We start from the raw sequence: 19,180 nt of genomic DNA on the forward strand, positions 1-19,180 counted from the left end.
AATATAACCAAACACCTTTTCCCCCCATCTTCTTCTATTGAATGGGATTTAAACCCCGACATATGGAAATATAAAAGCAGCCACTCTTCTTCTGTGGTTGTAGTGTTAAAAAAACTTTATATCATTCATTGTTATTTCCGGGCCTTTTATAGCTTACTATGAGAAATTGCTCATTGTTGACGGCCGTACGGTGACCTATATATTGGTAATTTCTGTGTCATTGTGGTCTCTTGTGGAGAGTTGTCTCTTTGGCAATTCTTCTTTTTTTATATCTATTGTACACATTTTGTTTTTGTCTCTGGTATAGTCACCTTAAAAGGGTTCCTTAATAGAATCTTAATTGTCAAAATGACTGGTTTTGTGCTTATTTTCATTTCAAATACCATAGATGAATGTAATAGGACAGACAAGGAACAACCAATGCAATGCATATGCAATGTTTTTAATAAATTTGACCAAGCAATTCTACAGGAAAGCTCAAAGTGATTGTACAAGAAGGCCCCGAGTAATTGTACAGTTAACTTGCAAGCGATTGTACAGTCAATATTATATTTTATATATTATTGTATATTGTAAAATAGTCATTTACTTTTTGCGTTATGGATCATTGATTTTGTTTCCTGTTGCCTCGGTTGATTACTAGCACGTGCCATTGAACTCAAGTATTTATATTTTAGCTAAAACAGAAATTTTTAATTTACGCCAATATAGGTGCGGATCCAGATTTTACTTTAGATTAGTATATGCAAGTACGAGTGATTTTTTTTCGGGGAGGGGAGCTCAGATCATTTCTATATATCTTTTATTTTTATACCATTTATCTTTATACTGAATATTTGCCTGCCTTAAATGCATCAAATATTTGCCACTGGATGTAAAACAACCAAACAATCAATCAATTTGTTCTTTATATTTCATCATCTATATATTCTTTCTATCTTTAAAAATGGTGACCTATTCTTATCCTCATACATGTACATGGTAATTTTGACAAGAAAATACACAACTTTTAGAACTGTATGCTTTTAGAGAAATGTATAAGTCCGAGATTCTGCTCCAAAGTAGATCTTGTGAAAAAGAAAGCATTTGATTATGATCAATAAATTTTCCTGGACCGGAGGAAATAAGAGGGGAAGGCAATACAACATTCCGTTTAAAAAAAAATATTGTACATGTATGGTATTCAATACAAATTTAGCCAGTTTTTAAATATGGCCTTCAACAATGAGCAAAGCCCATCCCGCTTAGTCAGCTATAAAAGGCCCCGATAAGACAATGTAAAACAATTCAAACGAGAAAACTAACGGCCAAAAAAAATGAAATACATTAAACATATATATTTGTACCTATTCTTTAAAAACACAGATCAGAAGTTTCACTCGTAAATCAATCTTAATCTGTATTGTATTATAAACTAATATAACGTACTATTCAAATCAACATGCATGTACATGTATTTTACATTAAAACTTAATTTTGCAGAGACATTACACACAGGTGTCAATATTTACACCCCACCGATAAGTTGTCATTAATCGCGTATGCGGACGTTTGTATGAATTAACGGCCAGTTTTAGAAGTCAAATCAAGCTGTGATCAATTTCCGCTCTAGACAAGAAGTGTGTGGGGGGGGGAGGGGGCTGTGCCCCCGGTCGGGTAATCTGCCACTTGTACATATGTGTTGGACAATAAGCATAAGGATATATATATACCCTAATTATCACATGTTTATGTGTACCTATATAATTACCATGCGTCCTTGCAATTTATAGTTAATATAAATAAATAAACTAATACTTATTAAAAAATAAGCAACATATATAGACGAATAATGTATTAGTTCCTCCACAATCTACAACAGTAATAAAGAATCAACAGACAATTTAATATTTAATTACTTTTTTTTATTATTATTATTCATACTTCAAATAAATATATAATTAATATAAAATGCACTAATCAAGCAGAAGGGGCGTAACTTGTGGTATCATACCGGCATACTGAACGGATCTAAACATGGTCTGACACTTTTGAACGTTAATTTTGAGATTTGATCTGTTTTAGTCTGACACGGTCTTAACGGATCTGAACAGCTCGCTAGAAGATTCAGACTGATTTATCTTGACATGCCTTAACGGACTGATTTACCTAATGAGACTATCGATCGGAACGGGTAACTTAACGATCTGACAAGTCTTGACGTTTTCCTCTAGCGGTAAATCCAGTCAATTAAGATATGATCAGACTAAAATGACCGTTTCAGACTGAAATCGTGCTACTAGTGTTGTTAACCAGCTGGTGCAAGCGCATAGTTTTATGACATGAAGTATTTTCTCACGTAGTTACAAATTATCTATAATGTGTATTGTACCCGTATCTCTATACTGTTTATTATTTCTTGCAAGCGTGCTTGAATGTGATGACAGGCGACGACGGACATGCGTTTGAAGAATAGACTAGTATGGAGCTGGAACACTTTAACCAGTTTGTTTCTTGTGGTGCACTTTTCATAATTTATTTTCATATATGAAGACATTAAAAATCGGGAAATAATTTGTATGCCCCACCTACGATAGTAGAGGGGAAGTATGTTTTCTGGCCTGTGGTCCGTTTGTTCGTCCGTCTGTTCGTTCGTTCGTCTGTCCATTCGTTCCGCTTCAGGTTAAAGTTTTTGGTCAAGGTAGTTTTTGATGAAGTCATTGCATAGCAATCTGACCACACTCTAAACTTATTAGTCATTTAGTTTGCGCAAATCAAAGTCGTGCACATGTGGCAAATAAATTTATCTGGTTTATTATATTGGAAAACTTCAAAAATGATTCAAAATACTATAAGCCTGTATTGTTGTTACTAGTATTAATTTCAGGTTCAATGCCCCCCTTAAAAACGTTAATTAATTGTATATTTAATTTGAATAATTGTTTTAAACAAAATATCAATTTCAAACCCAAATTCAACAAAAATGAGTGTCATTCGCCGGTTTTATTTTCTTTAAGCGGATTTGATCTGAATTTTAATTGATTCAATAAACAATACTAAAATTTACTTTCAATATGCATATTTGAATTCTAAATAACACTTGGAAAATAATTTTGAACAACGAATTTGTCCCAATTATGCATTATAAAGAAATAAACTCGATCGTTTAAATCTAACCAGGATTAAACTACATGTAATTATTGAATTTGCATACTTATATGTCAGACGTTAAGCTACATATTTCGAAATAGTCCTGAAATTGCTAGAAGACAGAAGAAAGTTCAGAAAGCTCAATGTGGTATATTCTTTACATAAAGAGACTGCCCTTTATTATTTCTGCGACTTAATGCTCCCTATTATTGGTGAAATTTAAATTATGATTTACGAATTATTAACAACTATGTAGCAGTTCCCCGCGTCATGATAGACATGATATAAATATAACCAAACACCTTTTCCCCCCATCTTTTTCTATTGAATGGGATTTAAACCCCGACATATGGAAATATAAAAGCAGCCACTCTTCTTCTGTGGTTGTAGTGTTAAAAAAACTTTATATCATTCATTGTTATTTCCGGGCCTTTTATAGCTTACTATGAGAAATTGCTCATTGTTGACGGCCGTACGGTGACCTATATATTGGTAATTTCTGTGTCATTGTGGTCTCTTGTGGAGAGTTGTCTCTTTGGCAATTCTTCTTTTTTTATATCTATTGTACACATTTTGTTTTTGTCTCTGGTATAGTCACCTTAAAAGGGTTCCTTAATAGAATCTTAATTGTCAAAATGACTGGTTTTGTGCTTATTTTCATTTCAAATACCATAGATGAATGTAATAGGACAGACAAGGAACAACCAATGCAATGCATATGCAATGTTTTTAATAAATTTGACCAAGCAATTCTACAGGAAAGCTCAAAGTGATTGTACAAGAAGGCCCCGAGTAATTGTACAGTTAACTTGCAAGCGATTGTACAGTCAATATTATATTTTATATATTATTGTATATTGTAAAATAGTCATTTACTTTTTGCGTTATGGATCATTGATTTTGTTTCCTGTTGCCTCGGTTGATTACTAGCACGTGCCATTGAACTCAAGTATTTATATTTTAGCTAAAACAGAAATTTTTAATTTACGCCAATATAGGTGCGGATCCAGATTTTACTTTAGATTAGTATATGCAAGTACGAGTGATTTTTTTTCGGGGAGGGGAGCTCAGATCATTTCTATATATCTTTTATTTTTATACCATTTATCTTTATACTGAATATTTGCCTGCCTTAAATGCATCAAATATTTGCCACTGGATGTAAAACAACCAAACAATCAATCAATTTGTTCTTTATATTTCATCATCTATATATTCTTTCTATCTTTAAAAATGGTGACCTATTCTTATCCTCATACATGTACATGGTAATTTTGACAAGAAAATACACAACTTTTAGAACTGTATGCTTTTAGAGAAATGTATAAGTCCGAGATTCTGCTCCAAAGTAGATCTTGTGAAAAAGAAAGCATTTGATTATGATCAATAAATTTTCCTGGACCGGAGGAAATAAGAGGGGAAGGCAATACAACATTCCGTTTAAAAAAAAATATTGTACATGTATGGTATTCAATACAAATTTAGCCAGTTTTTAAATATGGCCTTCAACAATGAGCAAAGCCCATCCCGCTTAGTCAGCTATAAAAGGCCCCGATAAGACAATGTAAAACAATTCAAACGAGAAAACTAACGGCCAAAAAAAATGAAATACATTAAACATATATATTTGTACCTATTCTTTAAAAACACAGATCAGAAGTTTCACTCGTAAATCAATCTTAATCTGTATTGTATTATAAACTAATATAACGTACTATTCAAATCAACATGCATGTACATGTATTTTACATTAAAACTTAATTTTGCAGAGACATTACACACAGGTGTCAATATTTACACCCCACCGATAAGTTGTCATTAATCGCGTATGCGGACGTTTGTATGAATTAACGGCCAGTTTTAGAAGTCAAATCAAGCTGTGATCAATTTCCGCTCTAGACAAGAAGTGTGTGGGGGGGGGGGGGAGGGGGCTGTGCCCCCGGTCGGGTAATCTGCCACTTGTACATATGTGTTGGACAATAAGCATAAGGATATATATATACCCTAATTATCACATGTTTATGTGTACCTATATAATTACCATGCGTCCTTGCAATTTATAGTTAATATAAATAAATAAACTAATACTTATTAAAAAATAAGCAACATATATAGACGAATAATGTATTAGTTCCTCCACAATCTACAACAGTAATAAAGAATCAACAGACAATTTAATATTTAATTACTTTTTTTTATTATTATTATTCATACTTCAAATAAATATATAATTAATATAAAATGCACTAATCAAGCAGAAGGGGCGTAACTTGTGGTATCATACCGGCATACTGAACGGATCTAAACATGGTCTGACACTTTTGAACGTTAATTTTGAGATTTGATCTGTTTTAGTCTGACACGGTCTTAACGGATCTGAACAGCTCGCTAGAAGATTCAGACTGATTTATCTTGACATGCCTTAACGGACTGATTTACCTAATGAGACTATCGATCGGAACGGGTAACTTAACGATCTGACAAGTCTTGACGTTTTCCTCTAGCGGTAAATCCAGTCAATTAAGATATGATCAGACTAAAATGACCGTTTCAGACTGAAATCGTGCTACTAGTGTTGTTAACCAGCTGGTGCAAGCGCATAGTTTTATGACATGAAATGTTTCTGCACTTTTAATCGCCACAGAAATTTCAGATGTTATTACATTGAAACAAACTTTTGTCAATGTTTTGTGATAGTCGTTTACCTTGCAAAGTGTATGCATGCTTCCATTTACAGCAGCGTTGTATATTGCGTTTGCTATTTCTTTAAATGTAACCCAATTGCGATTCCTGCATCGTCGAAAAACTTCAAAGTTCCATGATGTTCGATCCCCTGTGTAATCTATGTTATCAACGGCTGTCACCGACAGTCCTAAATGTATTGCCAGTTCTCTGACTTCATTGCTGCTGTACATGAACGACAACCGACATAGATGTAGGTCTGATGGTACCTCTTTCAAAAACTCTTCATTTGTTACTGTTATAAAGAGATTGCAGGTATCAAATGCAAATATAAAAAAACCGTCAAACTTCCATGGTAGAGTCTAACTATATAGGAATTGAAGCAAACTTAAATTTTAGGGAAGATAGAGATAATCATAAACCAAACGTGCTTCATACATTTTTACATACTGAGATATAGTTCAGATTTTTTAAAAGATAATAGGTTAATAGGTTAAAATATGATAGTGACCCATTGGTGGCCTTCGGCTTTTGTCTGCTCTATGGTTGGGATGGTGTTGCTTTGACATATTCCCTATTTCCATTCTCAAAGTTATTCATTCATAAAAGTAATCATGTTGTATATAAGCCAATCTCAGCATAATGATATATTAACTAATTGGATAAGATCTTTTTGCATAGAAGGTATTTCCTTATAATCAACTGTTATCACAGAGATATGTCTCACCTTTTGGTAATTTTGATGATGCAATTGTTTAAATTAACATTGCAATACTTTAGCATCAAACATGTAGATATTCCAAGTCAATGAACCATGAACGAGGGACATGGCAAACAAATCTTCATGCGAATGAGATATGCCAATGCTAATACAACTGAATACTAAATATCATTGACTTATTATAAGTCTTTCCTTTTGAACAAACCTAATTTCAAGCATTAACTTGTCAACTATGTAAAAGTTTCAAAATCCATGAACCATGAAGATGGGGTGGGCTATTATATAATATCCATGGAAATAAAAATTGTAAATGTCACAAAATGTGCATACGTAGTATCATTGACTTAAAATTAGCAGTTCATCTTAAATTGTTCTAATCACAAACTTATACATGTAAACTAAGCAAAAGTTTCAAAGTTGATAAACCATGACTGAAAAGTGTAAATTTAGTAATGTGACTTCAAATAACTGTAACATTGTTTCTGAAACAGTACATGAAAAATCAAGAGCCACTTGGGTATACTACAAAGACAAATATAACATGTTAATTTTATGACCAAGTGACGACTAACAAAAGCTCAAGGCACAATTGCAATGTCACTGTGTTGCATAAAAATACCTCTCTATGCGCGACATGTTGAACACCGGTACAGGCCATATCAAAAAGAAGGTGTTTAACTTCTCATCAATTGTATGCATTTATCAATATGCTTAGCGTTGCTGTACCAAGTCTGGAAAATGGCCATTGTTGTATTATAGTTCGTTTCAGCGTATGTTATATTTTAATGTTGTTCTCCACTTATATTTGATGCGTTTCCCTCAGTTTTAGTTTGTAACACGAATTCGTTTTTTTCTATCGATTTATGAGTTTCGAACAGATGTATACTTCTTTTGCCTTTATTGCTTACAGAGTGCTTCCTTTTAACCTGAGATAGATAACCTCTCATTAAAAAAAACACACTTTCACACAAAATACGTATACACAAAATTGTAAATGAACAAAAATCGTTCACCAGAGAAAATGACTGAATAGTTAAAAGTAAAATAAATAATTCAGAGACTTCTGTAGTGACAATAAAGAATGGATGAAACTCATTACTACATTACTTGATTTTACACCTACGACTGGTTTAAATCTGAAGTCGGTAGAATAATTAATTAATAACTAATATGTAGACGCGCTTCTCTGTACAAGCTGTCAACTATTTCACGTCTGTCGCAGTTGGGAAGACGTTACCTAAAGATTTACACACACGTAAGCCTGTTAAAGCAAATATGTAATGAATGTACAACTGTAATTTATAAGACAAATATCGATTCCTGTATCAAATGACATCAGCAATGCTATAGTCACATGACTAACTAATATTAAACATTTATACACTACTCTGATACTCTGATAGGGTTTCTATTTTTCAACAATCCATTGTCCAACTACAATTGAAACGTAGATCATAATTTTCTAACACAGATTTGTTATTGTGTTACCTCAAAATAAGGTGGTTGCTTCATTCATTTCAAATGCAAGTGCAAACCGATTTGTTTTCCAATTATATCAATTGAATTCATATTGTTTAAGAAAGAAATAAGGAACTGGCACTTTGTATTACATTCAATTAATTAACATTTAAAAAACCATTCCGTTTGACTATCAAAACTCTTAAACCACGAATTTATATGAGATTTTAAAAGAACATAACAGTATGTATTCATAATAATACAATACCTGGACACCCCGGTTCACACCTGTCCTCCCCCTGTTAGAAATTAAAATAGATACGTCTGCAATACATACTTGAAATAAATAAATATTTAAAATATTATTTGTATATCACAAAAAAATAAACATATCAGGATTAACATTTTTACAGACATAACGAAAAGTATGCACACATAAAGGAATGTATATTTAACTGAATGAAAATAAACATTCAAGCACATTATGTAATTATATACGCTCAAATCGTTAACGAATGCTATCATCATATTATACTTGATTGTGTTCTATTCATCTCTGTATATTTGCTTTATTTAAGTAGTTCACTATTGTCAAATGATTGTATCTTATATATATATATTTTTTTCTGTATCTAATTGTATTTTAGTATGATTCTTACCTTTCCTGGTATCCACGATTTGATAATGTGTATTGGGTGTTCAATACCATGAGCAGGACATGTCCAGATTTTGTCGACATATGCTAGATTTTCAAATGGTAAGATGCATGGTTTATCTGGTGAGTTACAACAAACACTGGTCACAAAGAATGCATCACTGGTATGATTCTGATCGCTACTTGTTCTGATATACAGTTGACTTATTTTCTCCAAGGCAGATGTTAAACATTCATTGATACTGGAAGCAAGATCCCTCATTATGAGTGTGTTTGTTCTGGTATGAACAAGACGGACAGAAATCTTGTCATCTTCACAGAGAATATACATATCTAAGGAAGGATCAATTGTAAACACTCCTGACCTATGGAACAGCATGTCCCTGTTGGTCTCTCCGTATGTCTGCACCGCCCAAACAGATAAGCAGTAACTGATAAATCTGAAGGATAATGCAGGTGGTATCATCAATGATGACGATTGAAATGCTAAAGCGATATTTCTTTTTGTGATGCCAGCTGATTGAAGGTATCCAGAATCATCTATAGCTCGTACCATACTTGCAACATAGTAGAAGTCGGCAGGTATACGTGTTCGGCTCGAATCGTATCTTTTTGGTTCTACCAATATATCCAGATGGGTCATGACAGCTAACAGATACTCTTTTTCTTTGTTGAATTTTGCATATTTCTTTCTCTTCCAAACTTCGTATATTTCTTGTTTGAATACCACCCCTTGCATTCCCATTGCATCCCATATTTCCTCTCTGTGTCTGTCTCCGTTACAAAAGCGCCTGTCTGTTACAATTGATTGAAAGGCATCGATAAGAAGGGTTGGTGACAAAACAATACGGTCGTCCAATTTAAGTTCATCAAAGTACAGTAACTTGCCAATTGAATGTTGAAATTTCAGAAATACCTTCAACTCATCTTCTGACAACCGTCTAATTGGCTGCAATGAGTTTATTTTCTTTAGATGTTCTAAGGTGATCAACAGAATGTTGCGTTTGGTCAGCGATGCAAATTCTAACTCTAAAGGGATAAAGCATTTTGGAAGGAGTTCACCCCATGTTGGTTGCCTCTCTGATTCTCTTATGATAACCTCTTTTATCTTCTCCATTTCTGTGTCATGTTTGTCTTTAGCGTTGACAAATATTTTATCCTCGATCACCAAATGCTGCCCTAATGGCGTTTGTTGAAACATCTTGTTGATTTCTCCAAATATTTCATGTCGTCTTTTTTCAATTTTATTCTAAGAAAAATAAAGGAATATTTTTTACGCAAAAATTGTTTTTATATAAAAAAATGCATAGTTACAATTGCCTGTAAAAAGGCATTTAGAAAAATGGTAATGATGAATTTACGTGTATAGCATAAAAACCAAAAATCGAAAGATTAATAATAACTGGTTTAAAGAAAAATGTTATTTTTCTGCATAACAACTAATAGTATATAAAAAAAAGATGAAGAAATCTACATAATATGCTTATGGCCGACCAAAGCAAACCAAAAAAATTCCTGTATCATATAGATGTAGCGCTAGTCTGGTGTTATTTGTATTCTAGACTGGTCATGTTGTATACACTAGTAACCCGAATTTAGCTTAAACAGACAAAAAGGTATTAACGGCATTTATAAAGATAAATGAAAATTGAATAAAGATTGACAAAAATTAAAAATCATTTTTAATGCTTTTCAATCCATATCAAATAATTTAAGAAAACCAACATTAATAATTACACCGACATTTGAAATAGCTTGTAATTTAAAACACCTTTTTGTTAAAAAACAAAATTGATATAGACATGATAGATGAGGTTGACATTTCTTGAATTCATTAAGTAAACAGTTAAGTCTTGCTAAAATTTGTAATTAAAGTAACAGCTCAATGAACTTTTAAACTTGTGTAAAATTTGTAATACCGGTCACTGGTTAAAAATGTGTGTTATTTGTTTTAAACCATTAAAAAAAATGAAACTTGAAGTGGGGTTACGAAGGGATTATCCGCATGTAAAATAATTCTTGCAATACATGAACATTGGACGACTTGGACTTGCTTTTGAGCCCTGGCATTATTTTTCTCTAATAACTTATTTAAATTAGACCCTTGGCTGATGTATTACCACCCCCTTTTTTGTTGTTGCAATGAGTCCAAAACCTGACATTTCTTTAAACATTATTTATAAGTAGTGTAAGGGGATAAATCCGAACATACCCACAATTGTATGTTAAATATTTTTGAGTTACCTCCTTTGCACAGCTTTTAAATTGTCTTAATTGTCCATTGACCAAAAACCTAATTTTTCCCCTTTTTTGCCCCTAATTCCAAAACATTTTGAGCCATAACCCCCAAAGTCAATACTACTTTATAACCATCCCTTCATCATGTTCATGGTATGGAAACTTATGGTATAATTTCAGAGAGATTCAAACACTTAAACACAAGTTATTGATTGAAAACTACAAAAAAACTTATTTTGGGCCCACTTTTTGGCCCCTGATTCCCAAACCTTTGGGACCTATTCCCCAAAATCAATCCAAACCTGTGGTATTTCATATTGTGGTACAATTTCAGATTAATTGAAATACTACTACACAAGTTGATATCCTGAAAGTAGTAAATGCGTTTCTGGCCCCTTTTGGGCCCCTAATTCCAAAACGGTTTGGACTAACATCCCAAAATCAATCCTTTAGAAGTATTGGACTTTTTTTTATCAAATTTCATAGAGATCCATTCACTTAAACTAAAGTTATTGTCCGACACCAATATTTCAATATTAAAAAGGAACACAAATGCGGCCACTTTCAATTAAGACGAAAACCGTCTAAAATTTAACTAAAATGCTAAAATTGTGAAGATTTCAGTAATTTAGCATGACTTAATGATGCTCCGAGTACACAGCTATCGTCCCTTGATTTTCGTTGTCCACGAATATTGGCCCTAGTGTGGACAGTGTGTTACTTGTAAATTGCTTCATGAATTATACTGTAAAGTAGTGATTTGTTCCAGTTGAAAAAGGTCAAAAGTTAGCATTTTGGAAGCTGTCAAAAGATTTCAAGACACCCTTCACATAAAATTGTCCAATTTTTTAGTTAGAGCTGATGACGTTTTCTATAATTTTGATATAATTTGTCCCAAAAGTAGTACAACACACTGTAAAAATATTATGGAGAAAGGGCAGTTTTTTTTTTATTTCCATTTATTGTCTAAAAGAAGTGCACTTCGAAAAAACTGTGTACTCGGACCTACAAGGTGAAATCATGAAATATAGAATCTGTACTGAGGCAACTTCCCTGAATGATTTGATGGTGTCAATTTTTCACCCAGATGCTCCGCAGGGCACAGCTTTATACGACCGCAGAGGTCGAACCCTGAACGGTTGGGGCTAGTATGGACACAACATTCAAACTGGATACAGCTCTGATTTTGGATTGTGATTAAATAGTTCACACAGCATAGGACCAAAACACCCAAAAGCAATTCCAACCTTCCTTTTATGGTCATAAACCTTGTGTTTAAATTTCATAGATTTCTATTTACTTTTAGTAAAGTTATAGTGCAAAAGCCAAATGTCTTCGGACGACGACGAGGACGACGACGCCAACGTGATACCAATATACGACCAAACAATTTTCAATTTTTGCGGTCGTATAAAAAGCATAAATCTAAAGGATTTAAACTTTTCTTTGATAGAAATCTGCCAAAATTTCCCATTTTGGCATTACTAAGTCAAAATGAGCATTTCAAAGCTTTTTCAATTTTGATGCATAAATGGCATTCTAACTTGCTATCTGACAGGTTTTCATATGTCAATATTTGTGTTTCTATGCTTTAATCCAGTTGTATAACTCATTTGTGAACTCTGAGTCTACAGAAAAGAAGATTATCCCAGACAATCTGTGCAAAATGTGCTGTATAAATGACCCTCTAACGCCCTGTTTGGATCAAGTAAAATGTGAGGAGCTTGGTACATAAAAGTTGAAGTCCATATTGAAGATTTCACTAAATTTGTATAAAATGCACTTTATAATGTATTTTGTACCTGTCTGATTTCACATAATATCTCTCTTTTCTTCTTTAGGATAGCAAGTGGTTCAATTAAAAGCCTGTTTGCATGGTTTGGGCTAAAATTGTATGCAACTTTTTCACTAAAAAATTTTAAAATCTTTGCATTTGACCATACTGTCTGCACAAGAAATTCAATTAAAGAGTCCTTTTGTGCTCAGATTTATTGTATCATGTAACTTCATCATAAAAATGATGAAAAATACACAAATTTTATATCCTATAGCTTCAGTTTGCATTTTTAAATGTAATACAGCCTAAATTGACCCTAAACTATTTTCAGTCTTACTTGGCCTAAGACCCTTTTAAACTAATATGATATGCTATTTGTAATTTTTCTTTCCATTTAAAGTACAATAAATACATATGTAAGGATTTTGTATAACCAAAAAACTTCACAAATTTAAAATTGCTGGAAAATATTACATCTTTATGTAAGCCCCCCCCCCCCCCCCCCCCCCCCCCCCCACCATGTTTAGGCACAGGCTCATATACATGACTTTTGAATAACTATGATAAATTAAATGAGTATTCTATTGCTTTTCATACATGATATTTTATGTATTAAAGGGATAATTCGCGATTTTTCACTTTTCATCTTATTATGTTCATAATACTATAAAAAAACATATTCACAAAGTTTTATTTTGATATGAAATCTAATAAAGAAGAAAATTGGGAATAATTAATTTTATTTTTTTAAACTTCCTGACTTATGTGACATAGTTTAAGTCTGTGATGCATGCCGGGAGTGAAAATATCTCATTTAAGTCTTGTTCGTTGACCATCTAATAACGCGATTTAAAGCGCATCGACGACTTTTGGTGTACCTATTAACCAACGAAAAATAAGTGAGAGCCATGCAACTTTTAAAATTAGATCGTGTGGATTTTTTAAAACGAATCTAATAATAAAAGTAAATCATACCATAGAACATTTTTATGATTATTTTTTCTAAAATGCTTTAAAAAACATATGAAACTGACATGATCGATAGTGTATTGAAAATACATGTTTGTATTCTGATCTTTTTGCTTCACTCCATCAATCATTTTCACTTGCTTGTACGGTGGAAACAATAAAATGTGTATTGTTTTGTGACACCTAAAGAATGTGGAATGCATAGTTTAACTCAAGGTAATTAAAAGATTAGCATTATGTAATTCTAATCTTTTGATCCTCGTTCAGTGATATCTAGGCGTCACGGTTCACTGGCATTTCAGGTGTGAACAACATTTTTCGTATCAATTGTAAACGGGAGTCAGACAAAGTTTCAGACACATGAATGTAAAAAAAAAATAATTAAAATTAATTAACGGGAATAATAAGATCGCACAATAACTGGATGGCTGTTGCATATTTTTATATTTTGCATAAGATCACTTTTAATGAATTATGACTTTTGATTACTTTAGTAACGATAAAATACTGAATTATTTTAATTGAAGTATTTATAAATAAAAATAGCCTTCTAAACACGAGTTTATGAACTAAATATTGTACTATTTCAAATTAGGATCGGCAGCCTTAAATATTTCTGCCATGTTTTAATTAAATAAAGAAAATAATCAATTCTAATTCATACCTCTTCCTATTTAATTATTTAACATTTTCTATATTAAAAAAAAACATAAGTGGTTCAAAGTCATACTGCTGCGCAAACCGTGGTGAATTGAGTTTAAAATCAACAAATTGCCGAAATTATATTTAATAATTATTCATTGAATATACACATCAAAAACTTTATATTTAATGGTTTACAAGTGATTGTAAATAAATATTTATGCAATTACAGACTGGTGTCGTGGGGGAAAATGTGTCAACTTGACGTTACAGATAATTTGTATACCCTTAAAAATTACGGATGTCGGGATTAACACTTGAAAACGTAATCTAAATATGTTTATCTAAATATGTTTAATTTATTAAATTGTTGATGTTACTTTTCTTTAATATTGTAAATAATATGCATTATCATTTAACTTTTCATGTTTTCTATATAAATTTCATTTAAGTTATTGTAAACTTAATACAGGGAAAAACTATAACAGTACTATGTATGTCTTTTGTCGTTTTCTGTTTATTGTCATAGCATTGTCCGTTAATTTTTGTCAGACTTGTGCGTTTGATTTCCATATTTTTTTTATTGTGTCTATAATCCAAAAACCATTTATAACTTTCTTACATACCAGATTTAGAGGCGTTCGTTAAAAAATAAAGGTTAAATATTATTGCAAAAGTCTGTGAATTATTGAAAATATGACGTTCCGAAAACAAGTCGCTATATAAATGCTTGTAAATCTCCATTACATGTGGTGCGCTTTTATTCAAATACCTTTCTGTTACATAAAAAAAGTGTAAAAACAGTTATTGAAATCCAGCTGAAAAAAAGGGAAAACGAATAGTGTCTATCTAACTTATTTTTCAAATATATCGAATACACAAATAAATCTCTAACCATCAACGCTTGCAATTTGTTTTTACTGACAGGTGTCTGCTGGCATTCGATTGGATATCAGTTTTATGTAGGCGTAACAATTCATCACACTTATCCAATCAGCTGTCTTGTGTGCGATCTCAGAAGGTCCACATAGTTAAGTTTTTTATACATGTAATGGTAGCGATAAAAAATATTCGTGCAGAATATACATATACTATGAAACAAGCAATATCCTGTCCAAAAATGACTTACTTGACACCATATTATACCAAATAACTATTTAAAAACTGAGACAGCATACATACATGTATAAACTATTATCATTCATAACAATTACTATTTTAAAAGTGAAATATTTTACTATTAGTATCATGGTCCTAGCAATTTAAAAAAAAATATCATAAAAGGACGTTGTTGCAATGGTGTGACAGGGACTTTACGGTGCGTCTAAAAACAACCTTGGCCGCCGTGGTGCACTAAGGTCTCGAAACTGCACTAAGACCATGATGGAACACTATAGCGAACTTTCTATACTTATGAAATGTCCATGTGTGGAAAAGAGATCTTACTATACACTGTACGGATATTTAGACTTATTCACAAGCTGTGATATACAGCAAAAGATTTAGCAAGGATAGCAAGGATACAAAAATTACGATTTTAATAATGCTAGATATTAAAAGGAAAGTGTACGGAATTCGCAAAAAAAAACGTATTTTAGAATCACGAAATAATTGAAATCGAATTTAGATTAGATTTGTGATCGTTGGAATTTATTAAGACTGTTTAAAATATCGATCTCTTTATAATTATCTTGTTTAGATCGAAATTAATGAGGTTCATAATATCATATATATATATAAGTATATATTAGTATTGAATTGGTCTATACTCATGCAAATAACCCTTTCAATAAAAATACTTATAAACTGATTTTAAAGTAATCAAACGGAACACATACTACAGGAGATGTGGGATATATTTCAATTTGACAGCAACCAAACGACAAAAAACATAGATGAATCAAGAGCGCATGTTTAGTCTTCAACAAGAAACAGGTGTCTATGCAAAAAGTCACGGTCTGAATGATCAATCGTCATAAGTTTGTATAAAATTTGTAAATACAATAAATAAAAACAATTATATGAAATAGTCTTAACAACTTAATATCCATTATTTACACAAGTTCGAATGATCTAAATAATCTACATTGTTTTTATCGTTAGAGACACGTTTGTAAAGCTCATTTTTTATTTTTTTTATTTTTTTTACGGTCTTCTCTTTTTTCATTTATAACCCACAAAAGTTGCTCAACCTTTCATTCTGACAGCGTGAAAGACCAGAACCAAGGTAACACACTAATATAAGTTTTCACAAACCGGTAATTTCTTCGCCCAGGGATATGAATTTGACATTTAAAGTCCCTCAACAGCTTTACAATACCCGGCCGTGTCACTTCCGCGTATATTGTAGATGGAACGGATAATATACACAATGAATTTCATACACCAGAAATACTAATACAGGGGAATTTTACCTTTTTGGAGGACTCCGAAGAGGTGGTGCATTGCATGTGCGCTAATTTTGAACAAAAATCCAAATTTTTATTTGGGGTACGTCTAAACACCGGTAATGACCTCCTTAGTGCACTCAGGACATACAATGTGCACTCAGGATCCTTCATATTCATCCTTTTTGCACACGGGACGGGATGGGTGAATTTATTCATTACACGCTGCTTATTTAAGAGTATAATAGATTTTTTTTTATATAAGATGACCGATAGTGCTGTCTCAATTCAGAGATTGAACATTAAAAAACATGATTAAGTATGTATATAGTACAGAATAGTATAGAACGTGAAAGCGATTCGTTTGATATAAAATTTGCAGCAATTATCCAGTATAAAATGTCTGTCTATCTATAGCTACATCCAACGCTTTACATGTCATGATATAATGATATTCGTCAACTCTCAATCATTTTTACAGCCTTTTTTTATCATAATATAACTTCTATAATAACTTTATGGAATTATACTGAATATAAAAGGGAATTTAACGTATGAATTTTTCAAATTGTTGAAGGCCGTACGTGACTATAGATGTTAATTTTTGTTTCAGTAAAGTTAATCTCTTTTCGTGCTTTTAGAGAGTTGTCTCTTTGGCAATCGTACCACATCTCGATCTTTTTTTTTTTTTTTATATATTTAAAGTTAGACTTCAACCCCCCCCCCCCCCCCCCCCCATTTTTCATGAAACTCCTCATAGATTTATAATAGATAGCTTACATATAACATATGTTTCGATAGCTAATATAGATCTTATTTTAGTTTAAAAACTTTACGAATGCTCAGATTAAACGTGTTGCCGCATGATTCGAAGTGATCAGAGTTGACTATCGCTAGGCCATTTCAACTCAAAATATATAAAAATATCGTTGCATCGGTAAAACTTTGAATCTTTTTTGACAAAAAATATTAGAATTTAAGGCTGCCCTGCTTTTATAATAACTGTTATCTTGTTATCATTTCAATGAATATCAAGTAATATTTGTCGATGAACGGTTGTTGAGTTAATGCACGGTATTGTGATTTTTTTTCACAATTGAAATTATAGAACCTTTTGTTAAGATTCATTGTCCTATGTATCAAATTAAAATAGCTTTCTATTATCAGTTCTTTGGCGTTGCAACACCACTGCATGGTCATCCAATGAAAAAAGGAAAGTCATAATATTTATTTTATTAATAATATAATCTTTTATTCGTAAGCAATACAACTTACAGAAAATAATTATTACAAATATTCAATTACATCAGTGAAATATATTTATATTAGTCAAATAATCATATAAATAAGTATACCCATTTATATAACAGTACAGCACAGTATAATCAAATATAACACATTTTCAAATGAATTTAATTTTGTGCCTTCACAGTCAAAAATAAAAATTTCCCTTTAATTGTTAAGTTGCTTTACATAATGAACAGATACTGGTGAGCACCCAGCCACTTTAAAAGGGGGTCACAACCGAGCATCAAAAAAGGGACGAACTATATGTCCCTATTCAAATGCATTGATCGTCTAAAAAGTCTAGGATTCGACGGTTTTCTTCAACAATATGGTTTGATAAATTTCTTTCGAAAACTCATTATACTTTTCACATACTAAAATAAAATGATATTCATCTCCAAATACTTGTTTATCACACATATTACAAAATTTTTGATATCTCTCAATATTATAAAATCGACAAGTTTCTATATTCAAACGGTGAGCAGATGTATGCGGTATTTTCAAATAAATGATTCTATAAATATAATTTTAATACAGCATGATCTAAATAAAATTGTTGGGGTCAAATACATCTATGCAACAAACATTTTGGCGAGTCTTCAAAAAAATAGTTCATTTCACTATTAAAGCTACCGTTTAATCTATCTTTGAATTCAATTAATAACAAATTCACATTTTTTACACCCTGATGTAACCGTACTTTTAAAGCGTAGTCATCCGTATCAATAAATTGTTTAATATCAAAATTGAAGTGCATGAGTATTATTAACGTCTGGGATGAGTGTGAGAAATCTCTGTTGATGGGAATAAACAAAATTTAGCTGAATTTGTATTATTCAAATTAATGAAAAGGCAAGCTAGTGTGTATTTAAAATGATATTGTTGGAATGGATTTATAACATGAAAAATGTGTGTAACCGATTTAACGTTGACTTGGACTGCGAATTTGAAAATAATATATTTGTGAAATCACATGCTACAAGATGACATATTTTGTAAGTACTTTAACCTTTGATTCTAATAATTCTAATACTAGTATATTTGACATGCATTTTATAGCTGACTATGCGGTATGGGCTTTGCTCAATGTTGACGGCCGTACGGTGACATATAGTTGTAAATGTCTGTGTCATTTTGGTCTCTTGTGGACAGTTGTCTCATTCGCAATCATACCACATCTTCTCTTTTATATTTATATAGCTATTACGTAAAACTGTCATATGTACATGTTC

The 19,180-nt window shown here is 31.9% G+C and overlaps 1 protein-coding gene across 1 annotated transcript in view; it reads right to left on the reverse strand.

Annotated features, from left to right (window-relative positions):
• Window positions 1–7,915: 7,915 nt before the first annotated feature.
• Window positions 7,916–19,180, reverse strand: part of LOC143059319 (uncharacterized) — a 53,736-nt gene continuing 42,471 nt past the window's right edge. Inside the window, exons 10-12 of the mRNA XM_076232800.1 lie at window positions 8,650–9,894; window positions 8,254–8,289; window positions 7,916–7,966 (exon numbers count right to left, since the gene is read on the reverse strand). Coding sequence (XP_076088915.1) covers window positions 7,916–7,966; window positions 8,254–8,289; window positions 8,650–9,894 — 1,332 coding nt within the window. The remainder of the gene's footprint in view (window positions 7,967–8,253; window positions 8,290–8,649; window positions 9,895–19,180) is intronic.

Source organism: Mytilus galloprovincialis, chromosome 14 (genome assembly GCF_965363235.1).
Source record: "Mytilus galloprovincialis chromosome 14, xbMytGall1.hap1.1, whole genome shotgun sequence".
NCBI classification, from domain to species: domain Eukaryota; kingdom Metazoa; phylum Mollusca; class Bivalvia; order Mytilida; family Mytilidae; genus Mytilus; species Mytilus galloprovincialis.